General features: G+C 40.8%; 2 protein-coding genes across 3 annotated transcripts; both read right to left on the minus strand.

Annotated features, from left to right (window-relative positions):
- Window positions 1-619: 619 nt before the first annotated feature.
- LOC135514057 (TRAF-type zinc finger domain-containing protein 1-like) lies at window positions 620-6,373 on the minus strand. 2 transcript variants are annotated; one of them, XM_064937236.1, is made up of 12 exons: window positions 6,075-6,373; window positions 5,656-5,692; window positions 4,769-4,904; window positions 4,586-4,639; window positions 4,055-4,496; window positions 3,585-3,884; window positions 3,323-3,387; window positions 2,428-2,673; window positions 2,026-2,164; window positions 1,666-1,870; window positions 1,396-1,462; window positions 620-1,310 (listed from the first exon to the last, which is right to left on the minus strand). In XM_064937236.1, the coding sequence occupies exons 2-12, from the start codon at window positions 5,688-5,690 to the stop codon at window positions 1,272-1,274; spliced, it is 1,728 nt and encodes a 575-aa protein (XP_064793308.1). In that variant the 5' UTR covers window positions 5,691-5,692; window positions 6,075-6,373; the 3' UTR covers window positions 620-1,271. The 2 variants fall into 2 exon arrangements, with proteins under 2 accessions (XP_064793308.1, XP_064793307.1); XM_064937235.1 differs by having other exon boundaries at window positions 1,666-1,873; window positions 6,075-6,366.
- A 275-nt stretch (window positions 6,374-6,648) lies between these two features.
- Window positions 6,649-21,409, minus strand: mob1a (MOB kinase activator 1A). The gene is made up of 6 exons (XM_064937239.1): window positions 21,169-21,409; window positions 20,469-20,635; window positions 16,830-16,923; window positions 9,635-9,768; window positions 9,373-9,536; window positions 6,649-9,109 (listed from the first exon to the last, which is right to left on the minus strand). Exons 1-6 carry the CDS (start codon window positions 21,180-21,182, stop codon window positions 9,032-9,034), a joined length of 651 nt encoding a protein of 216 aa, XP_064793311.1. The 5' UTR covers window positions 21,183-21,409; the 3' UTR covers window positions 6,649-9,031.
- Window positions 21,410-21,877: the final 468 nt, after the last annotated feature.

Raw genomic sequence — 21,877 nt, forward strand, 5'->3', positions numbered from 1 at the left:
ATTACATATTTTCTCTTTGGACATGCAATAGTGTTATGTTGTACTTAACTTTTGACAAGTAGAGAAATGTTAACTAATATTTAGATTGATCCAAGATCTATATATGGTCAATAAAGTAAGCTATAATATATGTAACTTGGAAAGTCCTGTTATGCCGAAATGTGCACGGGGGGAGGGGCAGGGCCGAGGTTGGGAAACCCAGCTATAAGATGTCAACCTCATGCATAGACAAATGAATATGCTGAATTATGGATGTTTCAAAAGGCAGTGGCACAAATCGCTGAGTAGAGTGCGCCCACCAGTGGACAATATGAGAACTACCTGAAGGCAATCGCCGATGGCCACCCCTGTGGGGGCTAAAGTGCCTTCAGAAAGTCCAACATCAGTAGCTCTAAGGAAGGGGAAAATAGAGTACCATTGACAAAGTACTCATTTGAATCCTGCAAAACTCACTCCGGTCACACTGCAGTAACCAGCAACATATCACATATGCCGTTTTTACATGTGGAGGGTTCAAAGCATTATAGCCTATTTTGATTCTAGGAAAATAGCGATGTGATTAATACTTAGTATTGAGGACACTCTTTTACATGAACAGTCATCCACAAGCACCAAAACATAGATACTAAGGATTTATTAAAAGTATGAAGATAATATCACAAAGCATACAAAAAACAAACAGTTCAATAGGTGCAGCCTGAAATACAAATAATGCTTTGATACTGTATGTGTCATTGATTTTGCATTATTCAGTGAAGAGTACAATTTCTTTGTGGAGCTTTAAGATTTCTTACATACCTGTACACATTTTACATAGGTTTTTCAAGAGTATATTAAGGTGGGTTTCCTAAATTCTATACAATTTATATTAAAAGTTTAAAAGACTACAAAAAGCTGGAAGTTATATTACAAACTATTGGAATCATTCAAATATTTAAGTTTCACTCTTTAGACTTTAAAAAGAAAGAGCAACTGATACATAAAGAAACACACACAGGCAATAAAGAGACTCTGGTCATGTTCCAGGAGGACTACATTGCATTGCATCAACCACTGGTTTGCGCCACATCTTCTGATGCACAATCTGGCATCAGATTGTTATACAATTTGTGGTTTGCTGATATGTTAAACACCTTCCCAAGTGTAGTGAGATCTGGCAGGCATCAGCAATGTAGCCAGCCAGTAATGCCACCACTGTTAGTGACAGACTACCGCACACAGAAAAAGCATTTGGTGATTGTCTGCAGCTCTTTCCATCGACAGTCTTGCCCTCACTCATCTTCCTGTTCTTTGTTTTGCTTCTTAGGCACCTATAAATGAATGTTGATACAGAAAAACATTCAACTATAAACAAATAATTATAGCCACCATAGAGGCTCTAAAGAAATGATTTACCTTTGATGGCCCTGCATTCCTTGGTCCTTTAATCCTTGGTCCCTCATTGTTTTCTCTTAGGGGAGGTCTGGCAGATGGATACAACATATTTCATTACATGTGGAAGCCTTAGCACTATATTATACAAAAGAGAACACTTTCAACTCTAGTTCTGTAACACAATACGTAATCCAAATATGATGTACCCAAACAATTTCAAATGAAGTTGTGCCAAATCAAATTAAACAAATGTTAAGATTACATTATTACAGCAAGTGTCATTGTTCTTACCCCACAGCTGCTGCAGAGTTGGATTTGTGGCCTTCACTGAATAGCAAGTGGCCCCCCTCTGCCTCATTCCCATGCTGGGGCCTGTTCTTCACTTGAGGATCACAGTTTGAGATCTTCCCTGGAATGGGTAGCACACTGTGGACTCTCTGCCATTCATTTGGGCTTTGCACCTGGGGCTTCTCTCTGTCCAGCCCATCCAAGGGGACTACTTTAGACGCAAGCATGTGCACACACAAAATTTGATGTAAACGTTTTACATAGGTGGATAGATGGAACCCAAGCAACATCGACTTTGTTTTAAAGAAATCAGTGATGTTCAAAAAGATTGTGCATTGGTGAACGTGGGGTTCAGTGTCTTACATTGGTGCTTGAGTCTCCTCTGCACCTCAGAGGAGCTCCATCCACGGCTCTCTTTGAGAGGAAGAGATGGTTTTTGAAAGGACACTTTGTTGACCTTATCCACTAAGGGAGCCGTGCGAGGTCGGAGGTCACATTTATCCTGTAAACAAAGTGTCAGGATATACTCAATTACTAGGTAATTACTATGGAACAGCATGTTAGCGCAATGAAAATACTGGAGTAATTACAATGTTAATACACAGGAATGGGAGCAAAGTGTTATCAGATTTTTTCTACCTCTGTCAAAACAACCGTTTTCTCCCTCATTGGTAATGTGACAGGGCTATTTGACCTTAATGGCATACACTATTTGAACATGATCTACATTACACAGCACCATCTCTTGCACTGTAAATGATGTACCTGGTGGTGAAAGACAACGGCCTCCTCCAGGGCTACTCCACAGAACTCACAGGGAATGACCACGTCTCTCTGTAGTGGACTGGCAGGTGGACTGTAGGAAAGCGGGGAGACTGAACGGGGGAAGCTAGGGGTGTCAGATGGGATGTGCAGAAGACCACCAGCACCCCTAGCAATCCTGCCATCGTAGCATGGAGATGGAGGTCGCTTGCTGAAAGATGCAAAGGCTGAGGCAGGACTACAGCCAGTCTGAAAGACAACAAAGACAGGTGTGAGGGGAAAATAATGTATTTCTGCTAACCAGATAGGTCGTGGCTAGCTACCCTCAGGTGATTACCACATGATACACACTATCGATCAGTCCTGAGATGGAAAATTACTAACAGTCACACATTGTAGCATTCCTCAATAACTATTTAAATTAAATTATTATGTTCTTAAAGGGGATGGGGGGATACCAAGTGCAAGACACAAACTGGACAGTGACCAATAATGAATTGTTTTTGTGTTGTTTCTGCATGTCAGTTTATTTTGGATATTGTTTGCCTTCGTGCTTAGTTTGTGGATGCCTCTGTGAGAATGAATGTATGTGGATTTGTGTGTGTGGGGAGGGAATGTATATTGACTTGACTGAGTTCTGTAGAAAAACAATGCAAAACAAATTGTCAAAAACAAAAATAATAATTAACTGTACTCAGGAGGAGATTCTAGGAAACTAGTCCAGAGGGAGCAAACAAGAGCAACGAAACAATGTGCACTCAAAGTAAGGAAATAAGGGGCATGAGTTTATAACCAACTGCTGCAGCATGTAAATGAAATTGATTCCCTGGTCAGTTCAGGCTCAGCCTCCATGGCGTTAGCGTGACTTGTAGGCTAAGCAGCAAAATATCCTTCTAACCTGGTGTAAAATGAGGTCCTCTTCAGGGAACAGCTTCTCACAGAACTCACAGGGCAACATGGTGTCTACATCGGAGAAAAATAGCAGAGAAATAATGGGTAAAGTAAGAAATATGATTTTATTCCGAACTTGTTTTTAAATCATGACAGGGTTGAAGAAAGTCAAAATGTAAAAGGGAGAGGAGGGCAGCATACTGTAACAATATCAATCTCACATGAAAACAAACAAGGACAATAACTGGTATTTTAGTTTAGCATCTGACCCGTCTGGTCATGTTCTGGTGCTGTATTGGTGCCAGTGGTGATATGTTGGTAGTTGTTATTTGGGGGAGAGATAAGAGAGCCGCTGCTGGACATCCTTCCAAATTTGTGGTCCCAGACATCTGTCCACAATGCCCCCGCTCCTCCCCCTACATCCCCTGTGTCTCCATCACTCTGCAGGCTCAGGGCCAGAAGGTAGTCCAGGCCAGCAGAGTCTTCTCCCAGTGGTTTGTCTGCAGGCCATGCCAATGATGCCATGCTGTTATTGTTGTTGCCCAGCACTGCAGCTTCCTGTTCCAGCACTGGGTGACAACACATAAGATGTTTTTACAATCACACAAAAAAGTTATTAAATTAAACAGTTTTCTACTTTAATATAGGCCAGGGCATTTTATCAATACCAGACTAAGTTGAAGTAAATGTGGGTAATGTGAAAACTTGAACACTTTGTATGAGCCATTGGCATGCTTACAGTGGCTGAAGTCTGTATTCCTAGGGGCAATGTTCCCCCTTCCTCCCTGGCCCACTTGCCCCCGGGTGCTGTTGTGCACTCTGGTCTCCAGTGGCCGTGGTAGGGCCCTGCGGTCAGACGCACTGGCGTTGTTGTTCTTGTGGCCTTCTCCCTCCTGGGCCCTCAGCAGGTTACGGATGGAATGAGATTCAAACCATGTTCCTGGAGACTGGGTCTCTGCTGGGCTGAGAGTTGCCCGGCTGTTGTTTCTCTCTTGAGGTGGTGTGAGGCTACCACACAAGGCTGGATGGACAGCTTGCTCCCTCAACATTACATTGCACTTGCAGAATTGACAGGGCTCTGTGCGCGTCCCACAATAATCCTCATGCTCCTTGGACTGACTGAAAACCAGCTCCAGTTCACAGTACTGACACGGCACCATCCGCTGATTGCACTCAGATCTCTGGAAAAGAGGAGGTCAGATGAAAATGCAAAGAAATACATAATCTGTGACCATCACAAGGTCTCCATTCTAATACAAGTTGTACATACCTGGTGGGATTCCATGAGGCTTTTCTCAATCTTTAAACCGCACTTACATTTCACCTGAAATTAAAATAAATGTTAGTGAAGCCTCCTGTATAACAATCGTACAGAAACTTTGGGATGATGTTCACTCAAGTATCTAGTTCACCCACTTCCCGGCTCCAACCCGCTCCATCTTTAGCACCATACCTGCATGTGCTCCTGTTTCTTGTGCTGCTGCAGATCTGAACGGGGCACTGGCTCTTGGCATACATCACACAGAGCAATATTCCGGCAACAGTGACTCTCATGAGTAGTGAAATTAGCCTCTGGAATGTCATGCTGACTAGAGAGTGAGAGACGAAAAGGAGCAAGAAAGAGGAGTCAGACAGAATGTATCTATTAACATTGTGCCTACTTCTCAATTTGCCTGAATCTTCATATACTACATGACCAAAAGTATGTGGACACCTGCTCGTCAAACATCTCATTCCAAAATCATGGGCATTGTTATGGAGTTGACCCCCCTTTGCTGGTATAACAGCCTCCACTCTTCTGGGAACATCACTGCAGGGATTTGCATCCATTCAGCCACAACAGCATTAGTGAGGTCGGGCACTGACATTGGGCGATTAGGCCTGGCTTGCAGTCGGCGGTCCAATTCATCCCAAATGTGTTCTATGTGCTGACGTTGCTTCCAGAGGAAGTTTGGAACCTGGTAGAGTGTTGTAACCGAGGGAGGAAAAAAAAAGTATGCACTATGTGCTTCAGCAGTCACGTTCTGTGAGCTTGTGTGGCCTACCGATTCGCAGCTGAGCTGCTGTTGTTCCTAGACGTTTCCACTTCACAATAACAGCATTTACAGTTGACAGGTGCAGCTCTAGTAGGGCAGAAATTTGACGAACTGACTTGTTGGAAAGGTGGCATCCTACGACGGTGCCACATTGAAAGTCATTGAGCTCTTCAGTGCGGGCCATTCTACTGTCAATGTTGGTCTTTGGAGATTACATGGCTGTGTCCTCGATTTTATACACAAACAGCCGAATCGACTAAGGGTGTCCACATACTTTTTTTATTTTATATAAAATCGTACTTACCAATTGGCACAGAACTGTGTGCTTTCATTTGCCATGGCTTGCAGGGACATAAAAAGGGAGAAAAAAGAGGATACAATTGCCAAGTGACATTCGAAACTGGGGTGGCAACCAATCCACTGAAGAAATCTGTGGCATCAAAGATCTCCTGTTATACCTAGTTTGTTAGATAGCGATAACTACCCACATTATTGCTAGCTAGTTCTCAGTATTGTTCTCTAGTTCTCTCCCCAAAATAATCGTATCGTTAACGTTCGATAATTAGCACCCAGGCTAGCTCGAAAACGTTCCCATTTTGTACCGTCATTTGGTTGACAATGACCAAGCAAATATGCAACGTAGTTAGCTATCGTTTCTGTTCAATGCCGATAGCTTCGATTTAGCCACATATACCCTTATCTATGAATGAGAAAGTTACATACCTCCTGCTGCTGTGACTTGGTCCCTTGTTTACTTCGCTGGTAGCTAGGCGTTAGTTGGCTAGTAGCTAGCTAAAGATGAGGCTTTAAATCGCTATTTTCAATAGCTAATGTCAGAATAAAACTTCGAGAGACAAGAAAGCCCTTATGCTGCTTACTTTGTTTTAGTTTCACCCTAGCTAGCTTTCTGATTTCCAAGATAGTTAATGCAAATCATGTTAGCAAGCGTTTCCTGAAAGCAGCTACCAAGTGACGCACAAGTATCTAGTATCTGATTCGCTAATCGAAATACTGTTGACCAATGAGACCACCACCCAAAACGGTCAACAAACACCGTCAAAATGAATAGTATTTGTGAATGTTGTCTTCGGACATTTAATTGACAATGTTGATTTTGATAACCAACAGCCTAGGACATATTGATGGGAGTGGTTGTTAAAAGTAGTAGATGTGATCTTATGCCAGGCAGAGGGAGAGTGGAAGCAGTGAATGGTCAAGATGGGTTATCAAGAAAAGGTGTCATTTAGTCTTTAAAAAAAACTCAACCATTTAAAATAATTTCAATACAAACAGAATCTCCACAAATTCATTTAATGTTAATTAAGCTATTCTGCTATGAATAATGTAATTTCAGACATTTTAAAAAGGCACAGTTTTGTTCAGATAAATGTTCTGTAAATTATACTATTTACAGCAGAGTATTGGACTCATAGAGCATTGTAACAAATCACATTGCCCACACATGTATGTATGTATGTATGTATGTATGTATGTATGTATGTATGTATGCATGCATGCATGCATGCATGCATACATATTAAAGTTACACTTTTTAAAATTCCTTTAACCAAAGTTAAAGGAATTGTTCAACAGCAATATGAAAAATATGATAAAATGTAACTCCAAATCTGTGGCATGCCAAACGGTTTTCGTTGGATATCTGGGAGAAAAAAAGAAACTCAAAAATTAAGTCAATGTGTTAAAAAAAAAGCACCCCCCCTACACTTGACTTATTCCAGAAACATATGGTGTGTATTGTCTTATTCCCAACATCATTGCCTATGGGGAATGTAACAGCACATTAAAAATCAATGTTGAACATAATCTATAAGCACACATACTGGCGGTATATCAGGTGACTTTATCCAGACAGATCAAACATAAGCACATATTAGGGAAACTTGTTACAAACACGCTGGAGATTTGTAAAAGAAACACCAATCTTAACAATTGCTTAAAACCATGTATTGACAAGTAGACCATATTTTTTTACTCAGATGTATTTTCCAACCAAGGGTTCAAGAGATAAGCTGTGTAAAAAATGTATTTACATTGTACTAAATTAAAGATTATCCTGTACTTTTCTATAATTTTTGCCAGTAGTTCTGAAAGTAGCACTAATGAGCCAAGTGGTCCCCAAAAATGGCATACTACATCAAGTATGTGCAGATATGTGCAACACGTCATTGACCTCTCTCACTTTGCTGTATGTGCATGATGTGCCTCTTGCTAGCTGTCACTCATAATGGCAAGGGGCTGGAGCTCATTGGTTGAACTCAAATTGCTAGGGGACTGACCCACTTGGGGGAAAATGGCACAGCACTGATTCCATAAAACAGTCTGTTTTAAACTTGGGATTTCGTGGCTAATTGAGGTAAGACAGTAATTCTGCTCATCGATAATGCATGTATGAACTACACATTAACACATCCAGGCCACAGCAGGAAGATTAAAAAAATATATACTTAAGTCACGAAAGTTTCGGAGCATGTCTAAGGTATCAAATGGAGTAGCACCTAGACCTTTATACTCAGTCCATATCAGGAAGAGGGTAAATACTAATAGCTTTTTTCTTTATAAATAACATTCCATTTGTGGCAAGGAATTTGGATGGAATAGGATCAATTTAATTTGCGTCAAGGTGGCACAACCAACAGCCCTACTGCTTTAGCACTGTGCCTGGATTGAACACATAAGGACTAGGGTGAGTTAACATGTCACACACTCAGATAAGACAAAAAAAAAAAAATCTCACATAAAAAAATGACCTATCACACACTCAACCTTGTCATGTATTGGTGCGAGCACTATTGCTATTATTGCATTTTGCATGCTTGAGTAAAGGTATGTTTAATAAACAATAAAACAAGAATTGACTTGATATTACAATTAAGTACCAGCATAAGGACAAAGACATCCAAGGAATTTGGCATAGTAAAAACATAACTGAGGCGCATTTTGTGCTATTTGAGTGAAATGAGAAAGATCAAAATATTCACATTATACTACATTTGATTTCAAAATGTCATCCTCTGATACTTGAATGCGTTCTCTTAAAATACCTTATAACAACTAAGCAGTTAAGTCAAGCATAAAAATATGATCACTGATTGTTTATGAACTATGGAAGATTATCTATTTCACAAGTATATCAAGTGACACTGCAAATATTTATTGATCAATATCCCCTGACTTTTGCAACTTTGTTCATCTTAAGTGGGAAAAAAAATCTAATATACAAAAACTGTTCCAGATACAAGATCCAAAAAACAGTATTTAAGTACATTGACTAAAAACATGATAGTTAAAATGTTTTTTTTTTTTTATGTGCTTGTAAATCCTATAGGAAAGAAATGTTGGTTTCCATTTAAACTCCTAAATTATATTGGTCCACAGTTCAGGTCAGTAGGTCCCAATTATAGAATTTGTTTAACAAAACGACCTCCCCAAAAAATACATTTAATATACTACACCCTGGTATCTTACCTTAAAGACTAGAGTGAGCTTTAACAAAACAAGCTCTGAAACAATGTCAACAGACAACTAGAGAGAGAGAGCAAAAAAATAGAACAGAAAACATACAGGTAAATAAATGGAGGGAGAAAGAAAGAAAAGGCCAAGTGAAGAAGTTACAAAAAGCCAGAGGGGCGGAGGGGTTAGAGAGCGAGAGACGGAGGTGTTTATCTGTCCTTGGAGCCCAGTTTCTCAATGAGGTCCTGCAGAGGGGCCAGCTCACGACGATCAATGAGGTTGAACTCCTACACACAGTAAAATACCACACAAGCCATATGTAATCAAACATAACTTTTTACCTGCTATACTATATTTACGCAGGATAGTAACAAGTATGCCTGTTAACCATGAATTATAATTGCACAATACATCAATTGGAATAGAATACTATTTACTACATTCATGGAGGCATGATTTATGACAAGACTCCTCTGATAGAATCATGACAATCATTTCTAAACAGCAATAAAGAGACCACTTGATATTTGGAATGCATTAGCAGTGGCACCTGGACAAAGAAGATGAAGTGTTTGAAGGAGGTGTTGAGGTGAGCCTCCTCCTGCAGTTGCATCACAGAGTCAAAATGCTGGTGGTAGATGTGGGCATAGACTCTGAACAGGCGCTTCAGAATAGTCTTGGCCACGGACATAAAGTTCTTGGGAAAGGGCACTCCTAAGGGAGACAGAGCGGGAGTTCTATTATCTAAAAGCCAAAAGGTCTAGGCTAAATTTATGAAGGTTTCGAATTTATACAAAGCGAATTTAACTAACCTATCTTGGAGGGGAAGAGTGTCTCATCATCCAGCTGATCCTGCACCCAGGTCATCAGGTAGTCTATGTACTTGGGAGCAGAGCACTTGATGGGTTTTTTTATGTTGGTGCCATCCGCCCAGTGGTATTCATACCTTGAGAGAGGTAGAGATGGACCAAAAGCGAGATGGAATGAGAATTTTAGTTTAAATAAAGTGAAATTATGGCTTCCTCTGAATGTTTTTGGCACAATTCATCATCACTGTTTGTTGGACAGGGGAGGGCATCTTCCTAACAAGACCCAGTTTGGGGTATAAAAAGGTTGTCCTATTAGACACAGAGCACTTTACCAGCGCACAGATTTACTTTCTGTTCTTAGAAGAGATTTACCATAAATGATTAGTAGAGAGTATTCTAGAGTAAGATTCAGGAGCTGGAAAAGAGCATAAGAGACAAGCGGAGGCAGAAGTGTTGTTAACATTTAAGATAGCAAATTTCAATTTACAAAAAAAACGACTTTGTCTCTTGAGGTCTAGTCATGAAATCTATGTAGCCTACTCAATCACATTTTATAGATACTGTTTAAGGGCCTCCTGGGCCATATACAGCGTTCCTCACTGAGTTCTTAAAATCGGACCTTGTAGTCATGGCAGATAATATTCAATTTTTTTGGTGACTTTAATATTCACATGGAAAAGTCCACAGACCCACTCCAAAAGGCTTTCGGAGCCATCATCGACTCAGTGGGTTTTGTCCAACATGTCTCCGGACCAACTCACTGCCACAGTCATACTCTGGACCGTGGAATAAATGTTGTGGATCTTAATGTTTTGCCTTATAATCCTGGACTATCGGACCACTATTTTATTACATTGCAATCGCAATAAATAATCTGCTCAGACCCCAACCAAGGATCATCAAAAGTCATGCTATAAATTCTTAGACAACCCAAAGATTCCTAGATGCCCTTCCAGACTCCCTCCACCTACCCAAGGTAGTCAAAAATCAGTTAACATCTTTGGGCTGGGGGGCAGTATTGAGTAGCTTGGATGAATAAGGTGCCCAGAGTAAACGTCTGCTACTCAGGCCCAGAAGCTAAGATATGCATATTATTAGTAGATTTGGATAGAAAACACTGAAGTTTCTAAAACTGTGTGAATGATGTCTGTGAGTATAACAGAACTATATGGGAGGCAAAAACCTGACAAAAAAATCCAACCAGGAAGTGGGAAATCTGAGGTTTGTAGCTTTTCAAGTAAATGTCTATCCAAGATTGTTTAAATTTGGTCCAATTGCACTTCCTACGGCTTCCACTAGATGTCAACAGTCTTTAGAACCTTGTTTCAGGCTTCTACTGTGAAGGGGGAGCGAATAAGAGCTGTTTGACTAAGGGGTCTGGCAGAATGCCATGAGCTAAGTCACGCGCGCGACTGTGAGAGGGAGCTGCATTCCCTTTCATTTCTAAAGACAAAGGAATTGTCCGGGTTGGAATATTATTGAAGATCTATGATAAAAACATCCTAAAGATTGATTCTATACATCGTTTGACATGTTTCTACGAACTGTAATGGAACTGTTTTGACGTTGTCTGGACTAAGTGCATGCGCCTTGTGAATTTGTGAACTAAACGCAAACAAAAAGGAGGTATTTGGACATAAATGGACATTATCAAACAAAACAAACATTTATTGTGGAACTGGGATTCCTGGGAGAGCATTCCGATGAAATCAAATGTAAGTGAATATGTAAGTGACTCCACAACATGGCAGGTATCGAGATGGCTTGTTTTGGTGGCTAAGCGCTGTACTCAGATTATTCCATGGTGTGCTTTCGCTGTAAAGCTTTCTTGAAAATCGGACACGGCGGTTGCATTAAGGAGAAGTATACCTTTAATTCCACGCATAACATAACAATTTTCATCAACATTGATGAGTATTTCTGTAAATATATGTGGCTCTCTGCAAAATCACTGGGTGTTTTGGAAGCAAAACACTACTGAACATAACGCGCCAATGTAAACTGACATTTTCTTTATCGAACAAAACATACCTGTATTGTGTAACATGAAGTCCTATGAGTGCCATCTGATGAAGATCAAAGGTTAGTGATTAACTTTCTCTCTTTCTGCTTTTTGTGACTCCTATCTTTGGCTGGAAAAATGGCTGTGTATTTTTGTGACTAGGCACTGACCTAATATAATCGCATGGTATGCTTTCGTCATAAAGCCTTTTTGAAATCGGACACTGTGGTGGGATAACAAGTTTATCTTTAAAATTGTGTATAATACTTCTATGTTTGAGGAATTTTAATGAGATTTCTTGTTTGAATTTGGCGCCCTGCACTTTCACTGGCTGTTGTCAAATTGATCCTGTTAATGGGATTTCAGCCTCAAGAAATTAACCACCTAACTGAGGAACTCAATTTAACCTTGCGTAATACCCTAGACGCAGTCGCACCCCTAAAAATAAAAAACATTTGTCATAACAAACTAGCTCCCTGGTATACAGAAAATACCCGAGCTCTGAAGCAAGATTCCAAAAAAATGGAACGGAAATGGCACTACACCAAACTGGAAGTCTTCCGACTAGCTTGGAAAGTACCGTCCAGTATCGAAGAGCCCTCACTGCTGCTCGATCATCCTATTTTTCCAACTTAATTGAGGACAATAAGAACAATCCTAAATGTATTTTTGATACTGTCACAAAGCTAACTAAAAAGCAGCATTCCCCAAGAGAGGATGGCTTTCACTTCAGCAGTGATAAATTCATGAACTTCCTTGAGGAAAGATCATGATCATTAGAAAGCAAATTACTGACTCCTCTTTAAATTGCATATTCCTCCAAAAGCTCAGTTGTCCTGAATCTGCACAACTCTGCCAGGACCTAGGATCAAAGGAGACACTCAAGTGTTTTAGTACTATATCTCTTGACACAATGATGAAAATAATCATGGCCTCTAAACCTTCAAGCTGCATACTGGACCTTAGTCCAACTAAACTACTGAAAGAGCTGCTTCCTGTGCTTGGCCCGCCTATGTTGAAAATAATAAAAAACGGCACTCTATCCACTGGATGTGTACCAAACGTGGCAGTAATAAAGCCTCTCTTGCAAAAGTCAAACCTTGACCCAGAAAATTTTAAAACCTATTGGCCAATTTATTTTTATTTTTTTCATTTTTTAAAGTTATTTGTGACTAAGATGCACATCTGTATTCCCAGTGATGTGAAATCCATAGACTAGGACCTACAGAATTTATTTTTCAAAGTGTAACGCAGTAAAATATTAGAAATTGTTGCATTTGTCGTTTTTTTAGCTGACAAGAATCAATTGACAGTGTCTCAAAGAAGGACTGATGAACTAGGCTTCATTTCCCCCTTTAAATCATAATGAATAAGATTATATAATCAGGTCAGCACTCCTGTGGGACGATTTGTGAATATGGGCTCAGAAAACTCCAGAAAGTATGTTATGTACTGCATTAACACTGTAAAAACATGAAGTGAAACTAATGCAAGGAACAAAAGTCAGGCCTGAGCTGACCATAGCAGTGGCATGTGAATAACTAACATATTCATGTTTAAGTGGAACTGACAGCGTTTTAGCAACATGAAATTGTATTATGATAATATAGACCCCTAGGAAGAATATTACACTTTTTACATTCTGACAAGCAAGCACTTAAATATGGTCATTTTCGCACATTCATAGAATATTTGGGAATGACGTTGAGTAAGGTATTTGTGTTATATAGTAATATAGTGGGAATGTGGCTATGCGTTTGGACAATTAATAAACACTGCAGCAAATAAAACATCCGTCTTGCCCAGGACAGGAGTCTACACAGACCGGTGCGCCATAGCCAAATCAGAGATACAATAGGGCTATATGCAAATAAGCCATTTAACACATGGGCCTGCCATCATTCACTTTTAACTGGATTGTGTGTTTACAGGCAGTAGCAACAGTGCGACTTTAGATTATTATTATTATTTTTTATTTTTTTAAATGGCCAAAAAGCCAAACTACACCTGAATGGATTTCTGCAAATAGGTCTTACATTTGGAAACTTTACAGTCCTATTGATCAAACCACCATGAAAAGCTAGGCTCTCTCTCCCTCAGTTTCCTATCATCCACAATATCAACTAATGTTAGCAAGACCGATATAATCTAAAATCTAAACGAGGAAACGGTAGATAAACCCTCAAACTTATTCAGCTCGTAGTTGGCAGTCAAAATTGCACTGCTAAATGATGGGGAATAGATGACTGCTTGCCCGCCAATGCATGCTTGTCCCAAGCCATGTTTTGACGACTGAAGGGGAACTTGTCTGTCCGCCCATTTGACAATGCTGAATACATCTGATTGACAACTAAGAGCTATGCTAAACTGTGGATGACAGTCGTTCAAGTTCAGCCTAGCTAGCTAGCAAAGTGATTCACATTTCTTGCTCGCTAAATAAATGACACCATGTCTTGCCTGCCACAGAAAAACAATATGGGGGACAACGTTGGCCACTCACTCAATGTCATCATCCTAACCAGCGGCTACACAACATGAACAAAAGTATGCGGACACCTGCTTGTCGAACATCTTATTCCAAAATCATGGGCATTAATATGGAGTTGGTCCCCCTTTTGCTGCTGTAATAGCCTACACTCTAGTGGGATGGCTAGATGTTAGAACATTGCTGGGGTGACTTGCTTCCAATCAGCATTAGTGAGGTCAGGCTCTGATGTTGGGCAATTAGGCCTGGCTCGCAGTTGGCGTTCCAATTCATCCCAAAGGTGTTTGATGGGGTTGAGGTCAGGGCTCTGTGCAGACCAGACAAATTCTTCCACACCTATCGACAAACCATTTCTGTATGGACCTCCCTTTGTGCACGGGTGCATTGCTGAAATGGTAAAGGCCTTCCCCAAATTGTTGCCACAAAAGTTGGAAGCACAGAATCATGTAAAATGTCATTGTATACTGTAGCATTAAGATTTCCTGTCACTGTAACTAAGGGGCCTAGCCCGAACCATGAAAAACATCCGCAGACCATTATTCCTCCTCCACCAAACTTTACAGTTGGCACTATGCATTGGGGCATGTAGTGTTCTCCTGGCATCCGCCAAACCCAGATTTGTCCGTCGGACTGCCAGATGGTAAAGCATGACTCATCACTACACAGAGCGTGTTTCCACTGCTCCAGAGACCAATGGTGTCAAGCTTTACACCACTCCAGCCGACGCATGCTGATCTTAGGCTTGCCACGTTGAAAGTCACTGAGCGCTTCAGTAAGGCCAATCGACTGCCAATGTTTGTCTATGGAGATTGCATGGCTGTGTCCTTGATTTTATACACCTGTCAGCAAAGGGTGTGGCTGACATCTACACACTACCAAATCTACACATTTGAAAGGGTGTCCACATAGTTATCTACCCGATATGTAAAAAAAGTATCTAACGTTAGGCTAAACAAATTAGCTCATCTAGCTAGCTGGGTAACGTTACTCCCATTTAGCTAACTGTATTAAACGTAAGACAAAAGTTAGTGACAATCTGTGGTTGCGTCATGACTAGCTACCTAAATAGATAAGCTAGCCTATTAGCCACATTATGACTGACTTGTGATCATGTCCCTTGGTAGTTTGATCGTGTTGGTATTCCCAGCCTTAGTTACATTCGTCCGCTTTTGTCCAAAATAAAGTCATAGAAACTGAAACAGGGCATCCCGAATGGCTCGAGGAAGCAAACGATGTACCAGGCCAGCTGTGATTTACAACCTGGTAGCAATATTTGTTGGACTACAAACATGCATTGGTTTATTAAATGAATCCATGCATTGAACTGCATCCATCTATTCTGCCAACAATGCCTTACTCTGTCATTGAGTCATAGAACTTAATTTTTAAAACCTCTTATAAAGTAGATTTTGTAGCATGAACTCGGAATTTTATATTTTAACTGATATGATTGTCTGTTATATCTGCAAAGTAGTTTAATTTTGTTTAAGTGGAACAGCATTATCACTTTTCAGGTCATTTCAGAGAATACTACAAATGAGAAATAGGGAACATGTATGGAATGTGTCCATCTGATGAAGGTTCTTAACCTGTTGAAACTCTAGGAGCGCAATTTCATTTTTGGATGAAAAACGTTCCCGTTTTAAACAAGATATTTTGTCACAAAAAGATGCTCGACTATGCATATAATTGATAGCTTTCGAAAGAAAACACTCTGACGTGTCCAGAACTGCAAAGATATTTTCTGTGCGTGCCCTAGAACGTGAGCTTCAGGCAAAACCAAGATGAGACGGCATCCAGGAAATGAGCAGGATTTTTGAGGCTCTGTTTTCCATTGTCTCCTTATATGGCTGTGAATGCGAGAGGAGTAAGTCTGCCCTTTCTGTCGTTTCCCCAAGGTGTCTGCAGCATTGTGACGTATTTGTAGGCATATCATTGGAAGATTGACCATAAGAGACCACATTTACCAGGTGTCCGCCCGGTGTCCTGCGCCGAAATTGGTGCGCAAAAGTCAGCTGCAAGTATTTTTCCATCGAATTTAGAGAAGAATACAGGCTTCCACAAACGATATATCAATGAAGAGATATGTGAAAAAACACCTTGAGGATTGATTCCAAACAACTTTTGCCATGTTTCGGTCGATATTATGGAGTTAATTCGGAAAAAGTTTGACGTTGTAGGTGACTGAATTTTCGGTTCGTTAGGCAAATGTGATGTACAAAACGGAGCGATTTCTCCTACACACAGACGCTTTCAGGAAAAACTGCGCATTTGGTATGTAACTGAGAGTCTCCTCATTGAAAACATCCGAAGCTCTTCAAAGGTAAATGATTTTATTTATTTGGTTATCTGGTTTTTGTGAAAATGTTGCGTGCTAAATGCTACTCAAAATGCTAAGCTAGCTTAGCATACTCTTACACAAATTAGTCAATTGCTATGGTTCAAAAGCATATTTTGAAAATCTGAGATGACAGTGTTGTTAAGAAAAGGCTAAGCTTGAGAGCAGGCGCATTATTTTCATTTTATTTGCGATTTTTAGAAATCGTTAACGTTGCGTTATGCTAATGAGCCTGAGGCTTTTGTCACGATCCCGGATTCGGGATGGGGAGATTCAAGAGGCTAAGCCAAAAGTTGGTCAAATTCATCCACAGCAAAAAGGTGTGTGGAATTTCCTTTTCCATTTGAATAGTCTGTCTCCCTGCCCATCTTACCTGGGCCCTGCAGACATCACAGAACAGCTGGTCTCAGTGCAGAACTCAGTAATGGTGCCGTAGAGCATGTTGATCTGATTGAAGAAGTCCACAGCTGAAACGGAGAACAGACCCTTATTCTAATATTGATTCAATAGTTTATTCCCCCTCAATACCCCATGGGTCGGCAGGGTAACCTAGTGGTTCGAGTGTTGGACTAGTAACCGGAAGGTTGCAAGTTCAAACCCCCGAGCTGACAAGATACAAATCTGTCGTTCTGCCCCTGAACAGGCAGTTAACCCACTGTTCCTAGGCCGTCATTGAAAAAAAGAATTTGTTCTTAACTGACTTGCCTAGTTAAATAAAAGGTAAAATAAAATAAAAATAATGACAAAGTAAAAACAGGTTTAGAAATGTTGGCAAATGTACTCAAAATAAACTGAAATAGCAGTTTTGGCAGCAATTGCGGCCTCAAGTCTTCCTTGGCACGAAGCTACAAGTTTGACATGTTTCTCCCATTCTTCTCTGCTGATCCTCTCAAGCTCTGTCAGGTTGGATGGGGAGCGTTGCTGCACAGCTATTTTCAGGGCTGTTCGATCGGGTTCAAGTCCAGGCTCTGGCTGGGCCACTCAAGGATATTCAGAGACTTGTCCCAAAGCCACTCGCGCGGTCTTGGCTGTGTGCTTAGGGTCGTTGTCCTGTTGGAAGGTCACCCCAGACGGAGGTCCTGAGCACCCTGGAGCAGGTTTTCATCAAGGATCTCTGTACTTTGCTCCGTTAATCTCTTCCTCAATCCTGACTAGTCTCCCAGTCCCTGCCACTGAAAAACATCCCCACAGCATGATGCTGACACCACCATGCTTCACTGTAGGGATGGTGCCAGGATTCCTCCAGACCTGACGCTTGGCATTCAGGCCAAAGAGTTCAATCTTGGTTTCATCAGACCAGATAATTATTTTTTCATGGTCTGAGAGTCTAAGTGCATTTTGGCAAACTCCAAGCGGGCTGTCATGTGCCTTTTACTGAGGAGTGGCTTTCCGTCTGGCCACTCCACCATAAAGGCCTGATTAGTGGAGTGCTGCAGAGATGGTTGTCCTTCTCAAAGGTTCTCCCATCTCCATAGAGGAACTCTGGAGCTCTGTCAAGAGTGACCGTTGGAGTCTTTGTCACCTCCCTGACTAAGGCCCTTCTCCCCCGAGTTTGGCCGGGCGGCCAGCTCTAGGAAGAGTCTTGGTGGTTCCAAACTTCTTCCTTTTAAGAATGATGGAGGTCACTGTGTTCTTGGTGACCTTCAATGCTGAAGAATTGTTTTGGTACCCTTCTCCAGATCTGTGCTTTGACACAATCCTGTCTCTGAGCTCAACGGACAATTCCTTCGACCTCATGGCTTGGTTTTTGCTCTGACATGCATTGTCAACTGTGGGACCTTATATAGACAGAAGGGTGCCTTTCCAAATCATGTCCAATCAATTAAAATGTTCCACAGGTGGACAGTTACAGAAACATCTCAAGGATGACCAGTGGAAACAGGATGCGCCTGAGCTCAATTTCTAGTCTTATAGCAAAGCGTCTGAATACTTCAAATAAAAAAAATAACATTATTTACATAAAAAAATTATACATTTTCAAACATTTCTAAACCTGTTTTCACTTTGTCATTATGTGGTATTGTGTATGTAGATTGATGAAGGGGAGAGACAAAACAATTTCAACGTAACAAAATGTGGAAAAGTGAACTGCATACTTTTCCAAATGCGTGCAGACACACCCACCCACCCACAGTTGTGGTCAAATATATTGGCAGCCTTGTACTTTTTTCAAGTAACTCACTATTTTCCCTTAGAAAAAAGTTGAAATTTACCAAAGTATTTAGTCTCCGCAATTCTTCATTTCACTGTTAATATTACTAAACCTTTGTTTTTGATTCAGAACTTAAGAGCACAGATTCATTTAATATCAGAAAATAAACAGAAATGGCATTAACAAAATTGACAGCCTAGACTTGTGTTAGCACAGCCGTGCTAAAATAACTGCAATCAAGATCTTCCTATAACCATCAGCGCTTCCTGCACCTCTGTACTGGACCTCCTCTTAAGCAAACTGCTCCAGTTCTACCAGATGTGAAGGGTGCCTTCTCCCAGCTGCTGTTTCATATCTCTCCACAAGTTTTCAATGGTATTTAGATCTTGACTCATTGCTGGCCACTTCAGAACAGTACAGCGTTTGTCTTGAACCATTCCTGGGTGCGTTTTGAAGTGTATTTGGGGGGGGGGGTCGTTCTCCTGCTGGAAGACCCATGACCTAAGGTGACCCAGTTTTCCGATACTGGGCCAAACATTGCGTTCCAAAATGCCTTAGTATTCTCCTGATTTCATGATGGCATGCACACATTCAAGGCACCCAGTGCCAGAGGCAGCAGTGCAACTAAAAAACATCACTGAACCGCCATGTTTGACTGTAGAGGTGTTCTTTTCTACAAAGGCTTCATTTTGTTTTCTGTAAAACATACATATGGTGTTCTTTACCAAAATGCTCTAATCGGTCCACAGGACATTCTCCCAGAAGGATTTTGTCATTTCCAGGTGTGTTTGGGCAAATTGCAGTCGGGCTTTCTTATGTCTCTTTCTCAGCAGTGGGGAGAAAGAGACATAGGAAAGCCAGGTGGCAATTTGCCAACACACCTAGACATGCCAAAATCTTTCTGGGAGAATGTCCTGTGGACAGATTGGTCTCCTACCATATAATCCCCTTTCATTGAGTTGGCAACAGATGGTGCGAGATGAAACTGTGATACCTTCTTTCTGATCGTCAGCTTGAATCTGTGCACCAGTTGATCGAGGTGCTTTCTCCACCATTCTAACAATCCTTCGCTACAATCATCCATCAAGTTCTCTTGCGGCCAAATCCAGAGAGGTTGGCTACTGTGGCATGGGCCTTAAACATCTTGATGACATTGCGTACAGTGGAAACAAAAACATCAAGGTCTGAAGACGGACTTGTAGCCTCGAGATTGTCCATGCTTGTCTACAATCTTGCGTATGACTGACCTCAGATAATTCTCTGGTTTCTTTCCTTTTCTCCATGTTCATTGAGGTACACACAGCAACAAGATGAGAATGAGTCCTTTTCTCTATTCAAACTCATTGAATGAGGGATTTTTATATTGCAGGCACCTGCAACACACCACAGGTGAGTTCAATTCCAAAGTAAAGGTGAATCACCTGCTTGAAATCGAATTATTTCTAATTACTTATGCCAATAATATTGTCTAGGACATTTTAGGATTCCTTTGTGGAATAACGTAAGATTTAGTAAATTATTCCAATTTTTTTTTTTTTTTTTTCAACTGCAAACCAAAAACATACATATGTGGATACCAAAACATTTTTTCATTTAACCAGTTTTCTGGAAGAAATTGTACATTATTTGAGTCATTTAGCAGACGCGCTTATCCAGAGCCACTTACAGGAGCGATTAGGGTTAAGTGCCTTGCTCAAGGGCAACAACAGATTCAAACCAGCGACCTTGCAGTTACTGAACCAATGCTCTTAACCACTAGGCTACTAGACTGTGGTCACCTGTGAAACCTAAAGGCTGTCATTAAGAACAGGTGTCAATTAAATATTCTGTGCTACCCTCCTTCAATCACCCTTTACTCACTGTTAACAGCAATCCACTCATTGAGATCTTCCCCCTCTGGCAGCATGACAGCCTGCCTCAGGTTCCCACTCCCCAGCGTTGCCTCTGCATGCTTCAACAGCTCGTATTGGTGGGAGCCCTCTGGGATGTTCTTCTTCGGCTTGAAGGTCTTAGACGAGCGACTGCCACTGGATCAAGGGAGGAGAGGGAGCTCGAGTCAAACTGTGATGTTCCATGTTTGAGCTATTAGTGATGAGTAGATGTGCTCACTGCTCAGATATGAAATCATACAAGTCTGACAGTCTTCCTGTTAAACACTGTCCTCTAATCAGCAGACAGCAACAAAACAGGAAGGAACCCATGCTATATACAATTGTTTGCTAGTTAACTTGTTCACTAACGTTAGTTGTCGACATGTTAAAAATGCGTCAATGAGCATTTCCCATCAGTGACACTTAAGCTAGCTATAACGTGACATTATCGTGTTATTTAGCTAACTAACGTTAGCTCATCTAGCTAGCTGGGTAACGTTAGTCACATTTAGCTAACTATATTAAAACGTAAGACAAGTTACAGCGACAATTATGACAATCTGTGGTTACATCATGACTAATGAGTATATCTGTCTGCATCTAAAGTTATGCAAACATAGCTAGCTAGCCAGTTAGGTAACGTTTGCTAACTACGAGTAAAAACGTGACATATAACTAGCTTTACTTACAATAGGAAACTCATCGTTAACTTAGTTTCGGTCGTAAACCGAAGACAAATGCAGACCAAAGAATATCGAAGCTTAAAAGAACTGTCGTATCGAAGGTTTCACTGGTTGTTTGGTGAATATACAGCCTTTCTAGCTTCCCTGGTGAAAAGTTTCCGAACTTTCTAACTCTTCTCTCACTTGTCAGTGTAATCGTACCCTGAAGAAATAATATTTTGACGTAGATAGTTAGCGCAACATTTTGCCGACATGTACGTTTGTCGCCCTCATTTGGATTCTCATGGAAATGACTTCAGTAATTGTTGTAATATGGATGGTTCAGCAGTATTTATACGGTCCTTAAAATGCTGGTTTCTTGGGACGTTCAAACTCTGAAGTTACACAATTTAAGTTGAAATTTGTTAGGTTTTTATGTGGGGACGTCACAAGTATTTCGGATAGCACGAGCAGTATTGATACGCAATTACACATCATGCTATACGCATATATATAAAAATATATATATTTAAGAGTCAGAGATTCTTGACTTCCGGATGCACCTCAGTTTTTTTATGCCTGAGGCACATGCTAAATGACAATGGGCCCCAGGTGCCTGCGTTTGGTTGTTTTCACCAGTCACAAGCCGATTGCAATCCATACGTTTGGCGATTGTAAACCAAATGGGCATTTTCAATGAAACAAGTGATTTTAATTTTCTATTGTTTTCAGTGGT

This window comes from Oncorhynchus masou, chromosome 25, assembly GCF_036934945.1.
Source record: "Oncorhynchus masou masou isolate Uvic2021 chromosome 25, UVic_Omas_1.1, whole genome shotgun sequence".
Classification (NCBI taxonomy): domain Eukaryota; kingdom Metazoa; phylum Chordata; class Actinopteri; order Salmoniformes; family Salmonidae; genus Oncorhynchus; species Oncorhynchus masou.

What these genes read in the sequence shown, in the direction of transcription:
- LOC135514057 (XM_064937235.1), bottom strand. Translation starts at nt 5,690, where the DNA reads ATGGCAAATGAAAGCACACAGTTCTGTGCCAATTG. An exon ending in CCGTTGTCTTTCACCACCAG is followed by an intron (nt 2,165 to 2,427) that starts GTACATCATTTA and finishes CTTTGTTTACAG; the next exon opens with GATAAATGTGACCTCCGACC. An exon ending in GGAATGCAGGGCCATCAAAG is followed by an intron (nt 1,311 to 1,395) that starts GTAAATCATTTC and finishes ATTCATTTATAG; the next exon opens with GTGCCTAAGAAGCAAAACAA.
- mob1a (XM_064937239.1), bottom strand. An exon ending in GTGATGTCTGCAGGGCCCAG is followed by an intron (nt 9,769 to 16,829) that starts GTAAGATGGGCA and finishes ACCTCTCTCAAG; the next exon opens with GTATGAATACCACTGGGCGG. An exon ending in ACTTCATCTTCTTTGTCCAG is followed by an intron (nt 9,110 to 9,372) that starts GTGCCACTGCTA and finishes TACTGTGTGTAG; the next exon opens with GAGTTCAACCTCATTGATCG.